Genomic DNA, 19,576 nt, shown 5'->3' on the forward strand with positions numbered 1-19,576 from the left:
ATGAGAGAAAAAACTTACACTAACTCTCTCCTCTCAACATGTATTGTTCTGGCTTTTGTTGAAACTAGTAACTTTGTATTAGCACCTATTGTACGATTGTCGCTAATTGCTCCATGAACTCTTTGGATAAAAGCGTCTGCCAAATGACTAAATGTAAACCCACATTTTTACTGTGTAAATTTCTACAGATAAATATTAATAAACAGATAAATGTTCATATAAATAAGGCATATTTCTGTTAGTCTATGAATTAATCAAGCGATTGTGCACAATACGTGTACAGGCGTTACAGATATACCTGTATGTCCAGAGCGCCCCCTAAAGTAAGTTTAGGGAAATATTGAATACCAATACAAATATTCAACTTGATCGTCAATACATTGAATTATAATTTAAATGTGACGTTATCAAATAAAGCTACACTTTTATATTCAATGACGCGTTAATATAATCATATCATGTATGATTCCTGATCCCGCGAGATTTACCTCAGCATCGAGAGGTCGCGAGATTTGCCCGTCCGCCATCTCTGAGAGGAACCTGAGAAGTGCAGAGCGCCGAGCGGCTTGTCAACAAACCGAAGAGCGAAACACATTACGGTCGAGTGGAGGCTTAGCGGTGCCTCGGTGTATGTTCCCCGTCTTCCCTCGGAGACGATTTTCACGTGAAAGGAGACAGCGGCGGGGAATAAGACAGACATGTCTAATCTCAGCAAAGGAGGTACGAAGAAAGACACCAAGATGAGGATACGAGCCTTTCCTGTGAGTATGATCGGCGGACATACGCTCGGTGCCGGCGAGTCCTTCACTTGATCACCGGGGATTCAAAACGACAGGCCCGTGTGAACAAATATGTCTACGTGTTTTGTGTTCGCTGACTAATGTCGCGAAATTAAACGAGAGGAACCTCGAGTTCATATGACGGGGTAGTGCCAGGCTTCCTAATGCTTGCGTCGCTTTTGTAGTTTCCAACCATTTACTTGCGCCTGTTAACGTGAGCTGCCCAACCCGTTTAAAGCAGCAGAGAAATGCGTAATGACGCACTTTTATCATTGCGGTTCTGTGTAATTACAGTCAAACGTGTCATCGGCGATAATTATTCGTGTTTTTCTGTGCAGTCAAATGACCTCAGTCGAAATTATTTGTTGTGGAAGTTTGATCGTTTCTCGTCACTTTTTACGTCTTCGCACGTTCCGTTTACATGTTTTACGTCACGCATGGCCACGGCGGCTTTGTATGTGACGTCACGTCACACTCTTTTGTGCATTTTAATAAGTTAAATGGGGGTTAGTGGGAATATAGTTAATAACACGTTGACACACGATGTAAAGTTGTAAGAGAAGCTAACTTGTGACTTTGGGATATTCTCACTTTGTTGGCCAAAGCTTATTTGGGGCGAATTCTAAAATGCAGTTTCTTGGTGTGGACCGTGATACCGATATACATGTCCTTTGCATCTGCGGCACTTTGTGACAGGAAATCGCTAGAAATCATTCTGAAATGCTTTTTACTTTCATTCATAGTCTTAAAGGGGTCATACGGCGTGAATACGTGTTTTTCTGTGTCTTTGGCGTGTTGTAAGTTGCCCATGCGTGTATTAGACATGTAAAATTGCAAAAATGTAAGTGTCGGAACAAAAGATGTATTTTATCTAGAAGCAAATGCTCACCCAGACCTGCCTGAAACGCCTCGTGTAGCCACACCCCCACAAATCTACGTCAGTTCGCGGTATGATTTGACTAAGACCGCCCAAATGTAAACACACCTGTCAGTACAGTTGAAGAGGAACCTGATGTTCCAAATATGGTAACAGTCGTTTACAATTACGCCACTTGTTGCAGTATTCATCCAATCACTACGCACCGGTTAACTGGCCAATCACAGCACACCTCGCTGTTCAGATCGATAAGCTTTGTTAATCAAAATCAGGGCGTTTCAGAGAGGCGGAGCAAAGAGGAGATACAAACATGCACGGTATGTGGAAAATACAGCGTTTTTGAACCTTACACATTGCATTACTTCTAAAACAAACAATAATTTTCGTTTTGCCGCGTCATAGGACCCCTTTAATATTGCAGACTGTTATTGAGTATTTTACACAGTAAATAACAGGAAAGTTACAAGTAGTGCTAATTGCAAGAAATAGCAGTATGTATAATACAGTGAACCCGAGTGAGATCAGTTTCACACAGACGAGTAACCACGGGTGACGTTCAGCGCTTTAACTTTTGCCATGTCTCGGTAGCGTTGGAGTCTCGGTAGCGAAGTACTTTTGAGGTGTATAACTTGCTTTATAAGCCTTACCGATTTTCTGCGAGATGTCGGGGTCGAAAAGTGTGCTGTCTTAAATATAATGTGGTGTTTTTATGGAACACATTTGTCACCTGAATTGTTTTCTTTCTCTCACAGATGACCATGGATGAAAAATATGTCAACAACATCTGGGATCTCTTGAAGAATGCCATCCAGGAGATTCAGAGGAAGAACAACAGTGGGCTTAGCTTCGAGGAGCTCTACAGAAATGCCTACACCATGGTACTGCACAAACACGGAGAGAAGCTCTACACGGGACTGCGGGAAGTGGTTACTGAACATCTCATCAACAAAGTAAGAGCTTACTGAAGATGAAAAAGATAAATAAGAGTTCATGTTCCAATACCTGGAATGGGTCAAGGGTGCGTGACCCTTGCTGCAGGTGTACAATGCTCTTCTGCTGGTTATGATGTGATATAGCTGGAAGTTAGGTTTTCGCAGGCTTTTGCTGACTTTTGTCATCCTCTCAAAGGTACGAGAGGATGTACTGAACTCCCTGAATAACAACTTTTTGCAAACACTGAATCAAGCCTGGAATGACCACCAGACTGCTATGGTGATGATCAGAGACATCTTGATGTACATGGTGGGTGCTTGTCAAGTGTTGGCTTGTCTTGGTGTTTTGTGGATGGTTCTTGTGTGTCAGCTCCTCTCTCTTTTCCTACCCCTCTTTCCTTAGGATCGGGTGTATGTACAGCAGAATAATGTAGAGAACGTCTATAACCTGGGTCTCATCATCTTTAGAGACCAGGTGGTTCGTTACGGTTGCATCCGGGACCATCTTAGACAGACTCTACTAGACATGATCGCCCGTGAGAGGAAAGGCGAGGTAGTGGACAGGTGGGTGTCTTGTTGGAGTCTTTAAGCACACACATATTCGCAATGCCGTAGGGCAGCGGTTCTCAATCCTGGTCCTAGCCCCCCAACCCCCCAGCTCTGCATATTAGCATCTCTCGCTCGTTTAAATGAATGAATGAACTGCGTTCCAATTGACATGGTCCCTACACTGTGTTCACTACTCCCTGCACACAGAAGTTTTCTTTACTTAAGAACACGGATTGGCGCTACAGGACTGACTGCAATGCCGTCACACACAGACAACACTTACTCCTGAAATGTGCAGGGTTATTTAACCGCAATCATGATATTTGAGCAGAAGTCTTGTGCGCTTTAATTCCCTCTGAATGGAACATATATACGCACCTTACGAACTGGAATCATGGCAGAATATCCAGTGATGTCCACTTCGCAGGGCACTTACGGTCGTATTGAACCACCTCTGAAGGCTGATAAGAGAAACTTATGCAATATGAAGTGGACCAGGATTGAGAACCGCTCCGGTAGGGGATGAAATCCCACTGGCATCAGAGACATCGTAATGTGTATTTATATGGGAAAGGCCAGAGTAAATCACATTTGCACAACAGGGAATGTTACCATTTGAAGTGTCAAAAGAGCCTGTGCACACTTTATTTCCCCACACTCGTACTTATAATCTCAGTTTTTATTATAAAGCTCTTCCTGTTCTTTATTTTTCCATTCAACATTTTTAACTTTGTCCTCATTCATGATGATTACTAGGGATGAGCGAGTACAGCATTATCTGTATCTGTATCTGTATCTGTTAACCATATGAATTATCTGTATCCGTATCTGTACTCGGACTGGGCGGGGCCTAACCTGGAAGTGGGCGGGGTTTAACCCGGAAGTGGTCGGGTTGTCTTGAAAGGGGCGGGGCTTTAACCAGTATGTTATTTTTAATCATGCAATTGCTAGCAGACGTTAATAAAAATTAGATGACCAGCGGAGGGAGGGAGAGAGAGAGTGTGTGTAGCTAATTAATTTGAAATATTATAGTTTTATACGTGAAGTCAAAAAACTGGTTAGAGTCAGCAGACGGTTAAAAAAAGAAAAAAAAATCTCAGACAGGCAGAGACGCAACGCTAGTCGCGTTCTACCAAGCACCACGTCTGAACAAACCCCACGTTTACCAGAACTCTACTGGTTAATAAGTACTGCAAAAAAAAACGAAATAAAAAACAAACCTGAAGCTGAAGAAACCCTAAACGTTAACGGAAAAGACCCGCGAACCTGAGTGACTGAGGGAGAGACAGAGAGAGAAAGAGAGCTGTTCTCTGTGTGAGTGAGTGAGCAAATCTGTATGTGTAAGGGAGGGGCGCTGTGACTAGCCTATCACAGAACGCAGACACAGTCAGCTACCCAATGAGGATTTTTATTCCATCCGAGCACAGATATTGACTCGTATTACTCGTATAATACTTGTACTCGGCAAATATGCTTTATCCGTACCGGATACTCGTTTCAGCCGAGTATCCGGCTCAACTCTAATGATTACTGCAGTAAGAGAATTGCAGCTTGTGCTCACCGTAACCCAAGTTCGATTCCCATCTCGACGGTCTTTTGCAGATCCTGCTTCCCTATTTCCACCCAAAGATTTCCTTTCTGCTCTCTACTGTACTGTCACATTAAAGGAATAAAAAGTTCCTAAAATATAACTTTTAAAACATCTGGGCTGTGGACAAATGTTGTTGAAACTCTGTGTAATGTATGCGGATATCTTTTTACAATTATTAACATGTACAAGGAGAAAGTTGAAAATGAGAGAACAGCATTAGCTTGACAATAAAAAGAGGGAGTACAAATTGTGCGCTTCTTTTTACATAAACACAGCTGAGCATCCTTCGTCTTGTTTTGCTGTCGTGGCTCAGCCGGGCATGATGAAAGCCCTGGCTCGCACTGGCCCCCCATAGAAAAGTGGCACATATTCATTTGTGCACTGCTCCAAAGCCGTACTGTAGAGAGATACAGTTTGCAAATGATGCGTCTAGTGGACAGTGAAAAATGTGGGCAAATGTTTTCGGTGCAATGCAAAGCTACGTTTTTGGAGTTGCCATCACAAATGCCTAAACCTCAGTCTGATAGGAAATCTGTGATCAAAACTGAAGAAGCAAGTGTACTGTACTTACATGATACTGAAACAGTGTTGGGTGTCACTAGTTAATAAGTAATTAGTTACTGTGATTTCATTACTTTCCCCTTAAAGTAAAGTAAACTAAGGGATTACTCTTATTTTTCTGTAATGTAATTACAGTTACTTCTGATGTAATTGAACTAAATGCTGTGTAATATATTCAAAATTGGAAACGACATCAAAATTATAAGTCTGACTTTAAAATATATGCTTAATGTATACTTTAATGTAACTTTCTGACATTTGTATACTTTGGTCAGTTATTTATTTAGCCGTTTTATGTCTATCTTTGAGTCGATTCTAATCAAGGTCGATGTAGGATAAAGAAAGTAATTAGTATTAAGTAATTAAATACTTTTGGGAGAGAGTCATTGTGTACAGTAATCTAATTGCACTATTTTATATGTAACTAGTAATTAATGATTTTTTCAGAGTAACTTACCCAACACTGAACTGAAATTGATTATTGACTAATAATTAGTATTTTGTAAAGTCTTCAGCTTCCAGAGTAAGAATTGTAAAAGTCTTTACCTTGATATAGGGGAGCCATCCGTAACGCTTGTCAGATGTTGATGATTTTGGGCTTGGAAGGGCGTTCGGTTTATGAAGAGGACTTTGAGGCCCCATTCTTAGAAATGTCTGCCGAGTTCTTCCAGGTTTGTAAAGCTACATTTCAAAATGTCTATAGTAAACATTTTATTATTTTGAATAATCAAACTGTTACACAGCGTATATTTCTGAAAGTGAATTAAAAGGAAAAGGCACCCAAAATGAGATTTACTGAAATTCATCTTTTGTGCTCATGATAGTCACTTTGTCAGTTCGGCTTAAACCCACATGAGAGTGACTAAACAATGACCTTTATTTTCACCTTGATTATAGGGGTGATCTGTTGCTATATGTGTATGTGTAATTCTTCATGAGTTCTTGGACTTGATGTCATTTGTTGTCTTGTTTGTTTCTCATGATCAGATGGAGAGTCAGACGTTTTTAGCAGAGAACAGTGCGAGTGTGTACATAAAAAAAGTGGAGGCGCGGATAAATGAGGAGATTGAACGAGTGATACACTGCCTGGATAAATCCACAGAGGAGCCGATTGTGAAGGTGGTGGAAAGAGAGCTCATCTCTAAGCACATGAAGACCATCGTAGAGATGGAAAACTCTGGCCTGGTGCACATGCTCAAGAATGGAAAGACAGAAGGTGCACTATTCAGATTCATGACAACCTCCTAGGTTATTAAAATCGTTAAACGTCGTTGGTACTGCATTGTAGCTTAGTTAGTAAGTAACCTCAGTTGGGATAACTTAAGCTATAATAAATAAAGTCAGGTAGGTCGTAGCCAGTTGTGGCCAAAAACTTCTCAAACCGCAACTTCTCAAACCAGAGATGCACTTCTTACCCCGACTGATTTTCCATCCAGGTCTCCTCTCTTCATTTGATCTGTTCTCATTTAAAGTGCATTTTGTAAAGCTTATATGACGTAGTTAATGCTCTTGTGTGTGTGTGTTTGTGCACCCAGATCTGGCCTGCATGTACAAATTGTTCAGTAGGGTGCCAAACGGCCTGAAGACAATGTGCGAATGTATGAGCTCTTATCTACGAGAGCAGGGAAAAGCTTTGGTGTCCGAGGAAGGAGAGGGGAAGAACCCAGTCGATTACATCCAGGTACCAGCATTGTTTAAATGACACCCTCTTAGAGAGAATACATCAGATGGGGAAAGACCTTGAAAGCCATCAAAACCTTTTCTATCTTTTATACTTCATCTACTTTCCTTGTTTTAGGGTCTCCTGGATCTCAAGTCAAGGTTCGATCGCTTCCTTCAAGAATCCTTTAACAACGACCGCCTGTTCAAGCAGACTATTGCAGGGGACTTTGAGTATTTTCTGAACCTGAACTCTCGTTCGCCCGAGTATCTCTCACTATTTATAGATGACAAGCTAAAGAAAGGAGTTAAAGGAGTAAGTCACTATCTGCATTCCTTCATTTACTGGACATTGGCTATTGTCACATAAATAACGAACAAAATGCTAATCTTGCACCGAGCCTTTATGAACCTCGCTGCTCTGAGAGGTATTTTGAGGCGTAGGGGTCCAGGGCTCTAGACTCATTTTCTCACTGGTGCGACTCACTTTCTCAGTTTGTCGCACCCACTTTTTTTTTTAATAATCAAAATGACCTTGCATCATAACCTCTGATGAATCCTTCTGTTCATTTGTCACTCTGTTTTTTAAAATAGCTGGCTATAGACCGCTTTATATTTGAGCTTTGTTTTAAAAGCAGTCTGTCCCGCGATGTTTTTATGCTGTCTGCTCGCTCTTTCCTGCAGTTATCACAAGTGCGTCATTCACCATTCATAAATCACAGTAAATCTTAAATAGGCAAAAATTAGTTTTATGTTTCCTTACATTTACATTTAGTCATTTAGCAGATGCTTTTATCGAAAAAGAATTACCAAGAGTTCGGGGAGCAATAAGCGATATGTTATAAAGGAGTAATAATACAATAGGTGCATCATATTGTTAAATTTATCTCTTAAATTTTACCTCGCACGTTATAAGAAATGATCGCATTTGTGACCATTATAGTTGCAGTCTAGAGCCCTGGGGTTTGAAAAATCTCAGGAGACATTAGGGACACGGGATGTTACAATACGATCGGTATCATGTTATCGCAATAGCAAAATTGTGTCAATATTATCGTGGTCACATGACTGTATGAAACTATGTTTTTTCCAAAGGTGTTTTCCGGCCCTAACATAGAGAAAGATCGAAAAAATTATAGATGTTACCTTTGTCAAGGTCCATCTGGTGCAATGATTGTTTGAACATGAAGGGATGTTTAGGAAATTTGACCCGTCTCGTACTAAAACTCATAACTCTAAGCAACAGTTATGTTGAGAGGATGAAGAAAAGAGGATGCTTATGACACGTTTTCAAGTCATAATTTGTCATTTCAAAAATTGCAATAAATATCCTACTGTGGACTTTATACCGAGGTGTTATCGTACTGTGAGATTATGATATTTCTACATCCCTATTAGGAACTTGTTTAGTTCTTAGCCCATTTATTCAAGGATGTAACATTTTCTGTACATTATTACAAGTTCCATATATGAAAGGACATTTTGACAGGGTTAGTTCACTTGATTATATTTCTGAACCAAAAGGGACATTTTTAAAGAATTGCTTTGTTTTTTTCTGTTTACAATAGAAGTTGGGAGTATGGGTAGTTGACATATGAATGTGTAAATGTGGCCTATGGGGTGACGGCAAACAAAAACTAAAAATGAAGATAAATCTCTCCTATGATATGTCATAAGGATAAATATAAAATATGATACTATTAACAGTTTGAGAAACGGGGGTCACACGGAACTAAACGAAATAATAATAAACATTGTATCTTGAATTCTAGCGTATCCTTTTTTCTTGTTTTATTAAAGCTGACGGAACAGGAGGTGGAGTCCATCTTGGATAAGGCCATGGTTCTGTTCAGGTTTATGCAAGAGAAAGACGTGTTTGAGCGCTACTACAAGCAGCACCTCGCCCGAAGACTTCTCACCAACAAGAGCGTCTCTGACGACTCGGAGAAAAACATGATCTCAAAGCTAAAGGCAGGAACAACTTCTGTACACAATGAAGGGGGAGTCGGTGCGCTCACGATGCCATTCGTTTCCAGCTAACGTGTTTGTCTTTCTCTTTCCACAGACAGAATGTGGCTGTCAGTTCACATCTAAACTGGAAGGAATGTTTAGGGACATGAGCATATCCAACACAACCATGGACGAGTTTCGCCAACACCTTTCAACAACAGGGGTAAAAGAAACTGGTTGAAATAACATGCTCTCTGTGGCATTACAGCCTGGTCTGACACTAAGCGATTTGTCATCTTTGTACTTTTTTTAAAAGGTGTCTTTAGGTGGTGTTGACCTCATAGTGAGGGTCCTAACAACAGGATACTGGCCCACGCAGTCGGCAACTCCCAAATGTAACATCCCTCCTTCGCCGAGACATGCGTTTGAGGTCTTTAGAAGGTGTTTATGCGTTATGTTTTGTAGAATTTATTTTAGTTGGCGTGTTTTTTTTTATCATGGGTGTTTGTTAACTGTTCTGTCGGCTCTTTTCTATGCAGGTTTTATTTGGCCAAACACAGCGGCAGGCAGCTCACATTACAGCATCACATGGGCTCTGCAGACCTCAATGCCACATTTTATGGGCCAGTCAAAAAGGTTTATACACCTATTACAAGCTGTAATAAATAAAATGATGATAAAACTAGACACTTACTCTCATCCTGGTTTCTTTTCTCTACAGGAGGATGGGTCAGATATGGTGGGTGGAGCTCAGGTAACGGGCTCAAATGCAAGGAAGCACATTCTGCAGGTTTCCACATTCCAGATGACAATCCTCATGCTCTTCAACAACAGAGAGAAATCCACATTTGATGTACAGTACTTATATTTGTGTCATTAAACCTAACATTGTCCTGTTTATACCGTATGTAGATTGTTGTTAAAGCTGCGTGATGTAAGTTAACCCTATTGAATCCATTCTCTCTCTTTCTCAGGAAATTCAGCAGGAGACAGATATCCCAGAAAGAGAGCTTGTGCGGGCGCTACAGTCTCTGGCCTGTGGAAAGCCAACACAGCGAGTCCTCACGAAAGAGCCTAAATCGAAAGAGATTGAGAATAGCCATGTGTTCACTGTCAATGATCAGTTCACCTCCAGACTGCACAGAGTCAAGATTCAAACAGGTAAAGCCATCTCTTTTAATGTGGTATCTAAATAGGACCGACATTTAAATAGCTGGCCAAGGTAAGGCATCACTTCTGTATGTCCCGAGCCTTGAGTTGTCAGGGTTTTTGATGGCTCAAAATGAGAACGAGGCGGTGCCATGCTTATCTTGTACACACACGCACTTGTAGGCCCACCGTACCTTTACATGGCCTAACCAACACTTTACATATTAAAACATAAAAAAAGATGAAATTACTGAATTATTACGTTATTTAACCAAACAGAAATGTTTTAAATCAAATAAAGCTTTTCAACTAACCTTTCAGCCAACTCAATTAACCAGTCTTACTAAATTTGCAAAGCTCCTTCACATCCTGCGTTCTCTTGTAGGTTACCGAGCTATGATTGAATCGCTAATTTTTTAATAATCGCTAGTGACTGAAAAGTACAACAGTTTAAACGAATCTGTTCAAAGCAGTCGTTCTGATCGCAATGTGCGTTCATACTGGCAAACTCGACGCATACAGTATAAGGCTGATTCAGAGTTCAAACTGCACAGCTGAAAACATGATACAATGATGTACGCCACATTCATTTATGAAACCTTATAAGAAATTGAAGGTAATTGAATGCAAACAGACAATATTCACCCGAATAGCTGTGAAAGACAGCTAGTACACTTCCTATTAACCCTTGTACTGCAACTCTTCAGCGCCTCATTGGTGCTGATAGCGAAACAGCGTCTCCTTTGCGCCATTATGTTGACATAATACTGGCAGTATTTTTTGTGAAGACAAACATCATTTGGCGAAAGACGGGTCAGCAGGAATAACCCTGGTTGTAAAGATTTAGAAATTGTGAGCCATCACGGAACCCGTAGGTTACCTTCACTTTACATTTATGAATTTCACAGTAAAGTGAGCAGTATTCCCGGGGACAGGATTTTGTCTGCGTCCTCCGGAGGTCACGTTTCTGGGATGCGGGAATGCAAAATATGCGTGTCATGCAAACCTATATCAAAACCGGAGGGGCACTCAACTGCCTGTGTTCTGCTCCTACAGTTGCTGCTAAACAGGGAGAGTCAGATCCTGAGAGGAAGGAGACACGACAGAAGGTGGACGATGACAGGAAACATGAGATTGAGGCAGCCATCGTTCGCATCATGAAGTCCAGAAAAAGGATGCAGCACAATGTTCTAGTAGCAGAGGTACGGAGATCACTTTTGTCTTGCAATGGCACATAGCTTTTGGATTTGGATTCAATTTATTGTCATGACACACATACAAGTACAGTGCAACGAAATGTATTAGCTTTTAAAAGAACACTGTGATAAAGATTTTAACAGGTTGAGTAGCCCGATTGTGTGTGTGTGTGTACTGAGCAACAGAAATGTGTTACAGATGATCTATTGTTCTCTATAGCACAATACATTTATATAAATCTTTTTATAAGAATTCAAATGGGTTTTATATGGGGCTTGCATTTTATGTAGACATTCAGTTTACATGTCCTGTTTTTATTTCCAGGTCACCCAGCAACTAAAGGCACGGTTTCTCCCAAGTCCTGTTGTTATCAAAAAGCGTATTGAAGGACTTATCGAGAGAGAATATTTGGCAAGAACACCAGAGGATCGCAAAGTGTACACATATGTAGCATGAACAAAGAGCGGCGTGAAATCTGGCATGAAAGAGCGAGTGAACGTTTTTGGACTTTGCCACATATTGACCTGGGACATTATTTTATTTCTCGAGCTTTTTGTTTTTTTTCCGTTTGTTCGTTTCCTTTTTTCTTTTATTTGTACTGGGGGAAAATAGGATTGTATTAGATGTATGTTGAATTGTTCATAGCAATTCACACAAGGCCATTCACTGTATCTGGTTCAACTGTAGGCTTTCGCAGAAAGTCTCCGTCTCTATAAGAGAATTGAGTTATCGTGTGCTTGCACTCACACCAAGAATCCCAAAACTGTGAATTCAAAGGAATACAGAAGAGAGGATTAGCCAACATTTGATGGATGCTAAAGAATATTCATATCGATATGAAATACCTTCACACACTTGTTTTTATGTCTGTGTATATGTGTTAATGTCTGTAGCACCTTGTTGCTCATACAGGTGGTCAGACACTTCCAGCCGCTGGCGTTTGATTTGGAGCATGCTTTTACTCAACACAGATGGACTTGCACACAGTATATGAAAAGTGAAAAGATGGTTCAAGGTGTTTTTTGTTCGTTTTTTTATACTTTTTTCGTCCATGTCTGACCTGGCCAATTGTAGAGGTTGACTAAAAGCTTTCTTTAAAGCTCCTCAAATGTAGTTCAAACAGGATTTAGGGGGGTTGTGTGTTTCAGCATTTAGAAAGAACTTCTGAAGCATCATATTTCAATGTGTATAAATTGTAAATGACTTATTGTACTCAATGCTGAAGTGAACTGTACAGGGCCTTGTTTTCATCATTAAATGTAGAAAAAGAAAGCAAAAAAATAATAAACAGATTGGCCGTTTTGGGTCAGACCGCCTGTTTTGCTCTGGTCTCCAGAAGAAAGCGTCTCTGGGTCATTTTAAGAAGTGTACTGTGTTGACGTGCTACATTTCAAGAAAAATATTACAATGAACCACAGATACTTCTACGTGGCAAAGATTTATAAATGCTGTAAAAGTATGTTGATCACTGTTAGCAAATACGTTAATGTAAACAATCAAATGACAAACCGTAGATTTTGAGAAGTACGGGTTAAAAGTTATGTACTTCAAATAAGTGCTTATTAGATTTCTGTTTTCAAATCTGTTGAGCTTGATTCTTATAGTATGTGAACCTGCATGATAACCAGCACTTACACTTTCACATTATAGTCAGCAGTTTGGACACTTGTTATTGGGTATTACTTTATTTTCTTAGAATATTATTCACAAGAAGCATGATTGTCGAATAGGATTCAACCAAAGTTTCAGGAACCGGTTTTTAATGAAAGAAATATCGCTTTTCTTTTTTTATGCAATGCACACTTTGGTCGTTTCTGCGAGCAAATGAACCATGATTGTATTAGTCATTAGTAGCATCATGTGAGGGTTCTTTGGTGAAAAAGCGATTCATCACCCAACAATGAAACTTCTGTCATCATTTACTCGCGTTCGAGGTGTTGCAAATGTGTATAAATGTGTTTGTTCTGATGAACACAGAGAAAGATATTAGAAGAATGCTTATGACCAGACAGATTTTGACTCCCATAGTAGGAAAAATAACTTTATCTTTCTTTTGGTTCTGTTGAACATTTTCTACTATGGGAGTCGAGATCTGTCTGGTCATATGCATTCTTCTAAATATCTTTCTGTGTTCATCAGTACAAACACATTTGGACGAACTGGAAGGCGACTAAATGATGACAGACTTTTCATTTTGGGTGTAGTATCCCTTTAAGGGGATGTTTCGTGAATATCTTTTCTCGTGTAATGATGTCCATCTGTTTCTATTCAGCCTCCTGTATTGTAGTTGTCATTTTAGCGACTGAAGCAGAGACCCAGTCCACGCATCCCCCTATACTGATGTTTGGTGTAAAACAGCCTTTCCTCTCTTTCATCTGATGACCATCAATGTAAATCATAACTGCTGGAGTGACGTCATCGCAAACTGACCCAAGCGCCTAGAAACCAAAGACCGTAATAACCAGACGCGCAGTACGGCGGAAGTCCCGCCTTTCAGTGAAGAGAGCCAATCGTCTACCGTTAAACACGAAGGGTTCCCCGTGGGCGTGGCCTTCTGTCGTCAGTAGCCGCATCAAACTGTTTAATCGCTATTCGAGCGCGAGAAATACACTTCGTGCTGCAGTTGATGACATATTTAATAGTTAATAGGAAATAGGAAATGTGTAGTTTCGATATGATCCTAGCGAGATATTTGAACGATATCCGTATCTCCTCTGTTCAAGTAGATGGGACTTGGTCTCGTCTACCTCAGGAGGTGTTGAAAACAGACGCCGACTGAAGTGACTTCATAAAGAGACTTCGATACACACAGTGAGTTTTTCTTTTTCAGTGTTGAAAGCCCGTTTCACGCGTTATGATCCGTCGATAAGGATGAAGGATGAAACGGCGGAGACCGCGGGGTGAGTTTCTGTAGCGGAGAAAAGCGATCGGTCGTTCATTTGGGTTTGTTTGCGTCTCTTAGAAACCGAGATCGCTGAACGCATTGTGAGAAGTTACATAAAAGATCTTAAGACCTTATAGGATTTATACAAGATCTTAAGACCTTATAGGATTTATACAAGATCTTAATAACTTATACGATTTTTAAAAGATCTTAAGAACTGATAAGATTTTTAAAAGATCTTAAGACCTTATACGATTTATACAAGATCTTAAGAACTTATACGATTTTTAAAAGATCTTAATAACTTATACGATTTTTAAAAGATCTTAATAACTTATAAGATTTTTAAAAGATCTTTAGAACTTATACGATTTTTAAAAGATCTTTAGAACTTATACGATTTTTAAAAGATCTTAATAACTTATACGATTTTTAAAAGATCTTAATAACTTATACGATTTTTAAAAGATCTTAATAACTTATACGATTTTTAAAAGATCTTAAGACCTTATAGGATTTATACAAGATCTTAATAACTTATACGATTTTTAAAAGATCTTAAGAACTTATACGATTTTTAAAAGATCTTAATAACTTATACGATTTTTAAAAGATCTTAAGTCCTTATACGATTTATACAAGATCTTAAGAACTTATACGATTTTTAAAAGATCTTAATAACTTATACGATTTTTAAAAGATCTTAAGAACTTATACGATTTATACAAGATCTTAAGAACTTATACGATTTTTAAAAGATCTTAATAACTTATACGATTTTTAAAAGATCTTAATAACTTATACGATTTTTAAAAGATCTTAAGAACTTATACGATTTATACAAGATCTTAAGACCTTATAGGATTTATACAAGATCTTAATAACTTATACGATTTTTAAAAGATCTTAAGAACTTATACGATTTTTATAAGATCTTAATAACTTATACGATTTTTAAAAGATCTTAAGTCCTTATACGATTTATACAAGATCTTAAGAACTTATACGATTTTTAAAAGATCTTAATAACTTATACGATTTTTAAAAGATCTTAAGAACTTATACGATTTATACAAGATCTTAAGAACTTATACGATTTTTAAAAGATCTTAATAACTTATACGATTTTTAAAAGATCTTAATAACTTATACGATTTTTAAAAGATCTTAAGAACTTATACGATTTTTAAAAGATCTTAAGAACTTATACGATTTATACAAGATCTTAAGAACTTATACGATTTTTAAAAGATCTTAATAACTTATACGATTTTTAAAAGATCTTAATAACTTATACGATTTTTAAAAGATCTTAAGTCCTTATACGATTTATACAAGATCTTAAGAACTTATACGATTTTTAAAAGATCTTAATAACTTATACGATTTTTAGAAGATCTTAAGAACTTATACGATTTATACAAGATCTTAAGAACTTATACGATTTTTAAAAGATCTTAAGTCCTTATACGATTTTTACTACTCACTGCCATTGCATCACTTCTGCTGCTCTTTTTTTTTTTTAGTTAACCTCATGGCGGTCCCAGATCAGGAGCCCCTTCCAGTCACCATGCACTTACTTACCAACCCGGGTGACTCGCTCATGCTCCAGAACACTCTTGACCGTCTGATCAAGTGGGTCTGTCCCGGTCTTCGCCTCTTCCACGTGTCCGAACGGGCTTGTCCCCTTCGCGACCACGCCAGAGCTAACCCGTGCGCCGCGGCCGGCCACCCCTCGCACGCGGTCACCCTCTTTCTGCACGAATCTTACGGAGAAAAGCGTATTCACAGGGTACTGGAGTTCCTGCAGTGTCCACCCTGGCAGTACCATCATACCGAGGGCTGTGGAGTGGGTGACGTGAGCACCATTCCATCCCCTTCCAGTGCCCTCATGAGCCCATGTCTCCTTCCTAGTCGAGACTTCTATAGCCTGGGTGTGGGGATGCCAGTGTGGGGAGTGCGGAGCGTGCATTACGGAGAGGAGGTGGTGCGGGTCACTTTGCACAGCACCTGTGACAATTTCGTGGACACTGTGCGCCTGTACGAGACGGTACTGCAGAGGAGGGCAGAGGAGCAGAAAACAGGTTTCTGCTGGTTCACGTTGTTTACAGAGCAGGGGTTTAGCCTGCAGTTGGCCATCAAGCAGCTCTCGCCGGGGGTTCGAGTTGAGCCCTGCTGTTCGTCTGTGCTGCAGTTTAGGGTAGGCGAGGTCGGACAACTAGTGCCCTTGCTGCCTAATCCCTGCTCGCCCATTAGTGCCACCCGCTGGCATACTGAAGACCTGGATGGCAATAAACTCCTCTTTCAAGTAAGTCACACAGAATTTGAAGGATCAGTTTGTAAATGTGTCTAATGAAATATTTTTTATTTCATAATATTTTTGTTTCACTGTGCAACAGTTTGGCACTTTTCGCGAAGTTAATGACTAAAATAAACATGTCATAATTCTAGTGACACATGTAATGCTGCTAATTGACGAAATTGACAAATGTGGCGTCTCTATTCTCATACTATTTGAAAATAGAATTAGTACGTCCCAAATCGTAGTTATCGTAGTACGGCTGATATTACCCACAACTCACCGCGACTAGGCGGACTTTAGTAACTTTAGTAATTAAATAAATAATGTGTCACGAAATTAAGAAATATAACTATAGAGTAAACATTACAAAGGAAACAATGAGTGAATAAATACTTAAAAGGAAATGAGAGCTGTATTTTGATGTGTGTGACAGTTAATGGCCACAATGTTGTCTAGGCAACAACGGCCACTTCCGCTTCCTGTTAGTGCGTGCATATTGTTTTGCTACACGCTAAAATGTATATGCTTTTCCATAACAAAAAGAGTACATACTTTAAGTGCAAAGTAGGCGAATTGGGACACAGCAACAGTAGGGCTGCTCGATCGTGACAAAAATCATAATCACGATTATTTTGGCCAATATTGAGATCCTGATTATCCTGAGTCACACGATTACTCATTAAGACTATAAACAAAATAGAAAATAAAACAAACTTGGCTTTAAAACTCTGAATTTCACTGAAAAATGTATGTAAAGAAATAGCACTGCTGAAAAGTAAAGAAATAGAAAAAGTGGATTTATACTACAAGAGAGGATCCATGCAATATGGAATGCGTCACAATAATCGTTTACCTCGAATATTTTGTTTTTGTAATTGATGAAGGCCAAAATTGACCATTACGATTAATTTTCGATAAATTTTACAGCCCTAAGCAACAGTCTAGATGAACTATGCATTTTATATTTTTGACCGCTAAGTGGCACTGTAACATAGACATTAAGCCGAATGCAGGTTTTTGCAAACAAGTGTGTTGACACCAAATTATAATCCTGGTGTAGCAAACTACTTGTCTACTGTGCCAGAGGTGGAAAGCCACCTAGTCTGCTATTCACTTTTGCTGTTATATTGGGGTTTAGCTTACCTCGTGTCAGATGATCTATTTTGCTCTTTACTTCTATGCGATCCAAACTCATCTCCTAAATGCCCGACTCCCATAGCTTTTGTAGAAATAACAGAGGCTCCACTATGAATGATGACTCAATCTTTTGACACAAGACCTATACTGAGTTAATGAGAGAATTTAGATTTTTAGCGAACTTACAATGGTAAAACAGTTTATTTGTTACAGGTGTAGTCAGTGCGACCGAAGTAAAGATGAGGCCTCGTTTCATGAGTTTTCATGAAAACGAAATGCACATTTCAGGTCAATCAAAGGGTTCGCAGACGGTATACTTTTTCCATTTAGCGTTGAATGTTCTTTTAGAGTAAACTAAACTTTACATGCAAGTGTCAAATTGAGACAGTATGACCTTTTCTTTTAGGTTAAAGGTCCTGCACAACCTCAGAGGTTCCTCACATCTGCTTTTCCTCTGAGCTGTCCCAGCCTGCCGTCCAGACCACTGCTGAGGAACGGTGTATCAACCAGGGCCCCATTAACCACTCCTGGGAGCAAACCGTCCCATCTGAAGGAGCGTGCCGTGGGCGCATGCTCTCGCCTGGAGCTGCCCCTGGATAATTCTCCTCGTGGTTTGAGATTAGCAGCATGCGGTGCTTCAGAAAGCCCCTGCAGCAGTCCTCCTGGAAGCTCCTGTTATTCTTCCCAGCGCAGCAGTCCGGCCGGCCTGTCTGTTTATCAGTATGAGCCAACAATGGCCCCAGAAACCTCTGTGTCCTCTACTTTGCCGGAAGAGCCGGAAACAAATGTAGACACGGGCTATGCTGAAAACCCACTGCCAGAAAGGACATTAAGGGCTTCTGGTTTGGAGACTCTAGCCAGGGACCTGAAATACAGCCTGCCTGAGCCACAATGTACTCTGACCACACAAGAGACTTCAGAGATGACATATCATAGTGTGCGTCAACATGCGCAAGTAGATGAGTTCTTTATATGACTGTTCTCATTCAGTTCACAAGGTAAATAGGTCCATTTCAGTGGGTAGAAAGGAACTTGTACGGTATTTGATAATGCTTTGGCAAAGAGTCGGCAGCCCTAAAATAGCATTCTGCAAATAGATCACAATTGAGTATGTTAGAATGAATTGTTCAGATAAAGACAAGTATCACAAGTATGGATGTGCCCATCCGGTTTTTATATTCATTAAAGTCTGCGTGAACCTGAAGTCGCGATTGTTTTACTTTCGTGTTTTGATGCGGTTACGAGTGAAATACAATTTTGAATTAGAAAAATAGTGGGCGTGGCATTTGTATTTCAGTCAGTTGAAGAGGAGGGGTTAACGGATGCTCCGCCCAAGCCCTCCAAGCTACGTCATTTGAGATGGATGGTCATTACAGTATGGAAGTTTATTTTCAGGTTTTATCAGAAGATTATGAGGGCGCACAATTTTTTAAAAGAGAATGACCCACATCGATAAACTATTGACAATAAACGCTGCAATATTTCACAAAAAAATACGCAATGTCATTTTTTATTTCATTGGGACTTTAAAGGAAATGCTCATAAATTACCCCACAATTTATGTGGTGTCAAAATGTCTAAATGAGCTCAAAATATTTACAATTTTCTCTCAAAAAAATATATAATTTTGGCCTCAAAAGACATTTATTAACCCTTGACATATGGATTACTTTCTGAAAAATGCTGAAAAACTCAATGTGTGAGATGTTATATATTGCTTTTTTAACAACTATACCTCATTGGGTGGAACTTATTGGACTATTATGCGCAAACCCAATGTGGAGCACTTTGTGTTGTAAAAGCATGACCCTATCCATCATGTATTTATTATTCATCCACTCGCACAGCTCATCCACACTTAATGAAGAATGATTTCTGTTCTGAGAGCTGCACATCAGACCTAAATGACCATCTTATCAATCCTGCTCCTACACTGTAAAAAAATATTTGAGTCAACTTAAAATAATAAGTCAACACGCTTGTTTTTGAGTTAACTCAACAAACAGAGA

General features: G+C 39.5%; 2 protein-coding genes across 3 annotated transcripts; both read left to right on the forward strand.

Moving 5' to 3' along the window:
- The first annotated feature begins 471 nt into the window (after positions 1 to 471).
- cul3b (cullin 3b) lies at positions 472 to 12,828 on the forward strand. Its single transcript, XM_079480776.1, has 16 exons — positions 472 to 761; positions 2,409 to 2,606; positions 2,785 to 2,898; positions 2,992 to 3,152; positions 5,846 to 5,960; positions 6,277 to 6,505; positions 6,825 to 6,970; positions 7,088 to 7,264; positions 8,749 to 8,919; positions 9,014 to 9,121; positions 9,215 to 9,339; positions 9,438 to 9,534; positions 9,620 to 9,751; positions 9,873 to 10,059; positions 11,104 to 11,249; positions 11,569 to 12,828. Exons 1-16 carry the CDS (start codon positions 699 to 701, stop codon positions 11,698 to 11,700), a joined length of 2,301 nt encoding a protein of 766 aa, XP_079336902.1. The 5' UTR covers positions 472 to 698; the 3' UTR covers positions 11,701 to 12,828.
- Positions 12,829 to 13,685: 857 nt separating this feature from the next.
- fam124b (family with sequence similarity 124B) lies at positions 13,686 to 19,054 on the forward strand. 2 transcript variants are annotated; one of them, XM_079481301.1, is made up of 3 exons: positions 13,686 to 14,055; positions 15,655 to 16,436; positions 17,974 to 19,054. In XM_079481301.1, exons 2-3 carry the CDS (start codon positions 15,663 to 15,665, stop codon positions 18,541 to 18,543), a joined length of 1,344 nt encoding a protein of 447 aa, XP_079337427.1. In that variant the 5' UTR covers positions 13,686 to 14,055; positions 15,655 to 15,662; the 3' UTR covers positions 18,544 to 19,054. The 2 variants fall into 2 exon arrangements, with proteins under 2 accessions (XP_079337427.1, XP_079337426.1); XM_079481300.1 differs by having other exon boundaries at positions 13,969 to 14,144.
- Positions 19,055 to 19,576: the final 522 nt, after the last annotated feature.

Source organism: Barbatula barbatula, assembly GCF_947034865.1.
Source record: "Barbatula barbatula genome assembly, chromosome: 19".
NCBI classification, from domain to species: Eukaryota; Metazoa; Chordata; class Actinopteri; order Cypriniformes; family Nemacheilidae; genus Barbatula; species Barbatula barbatula.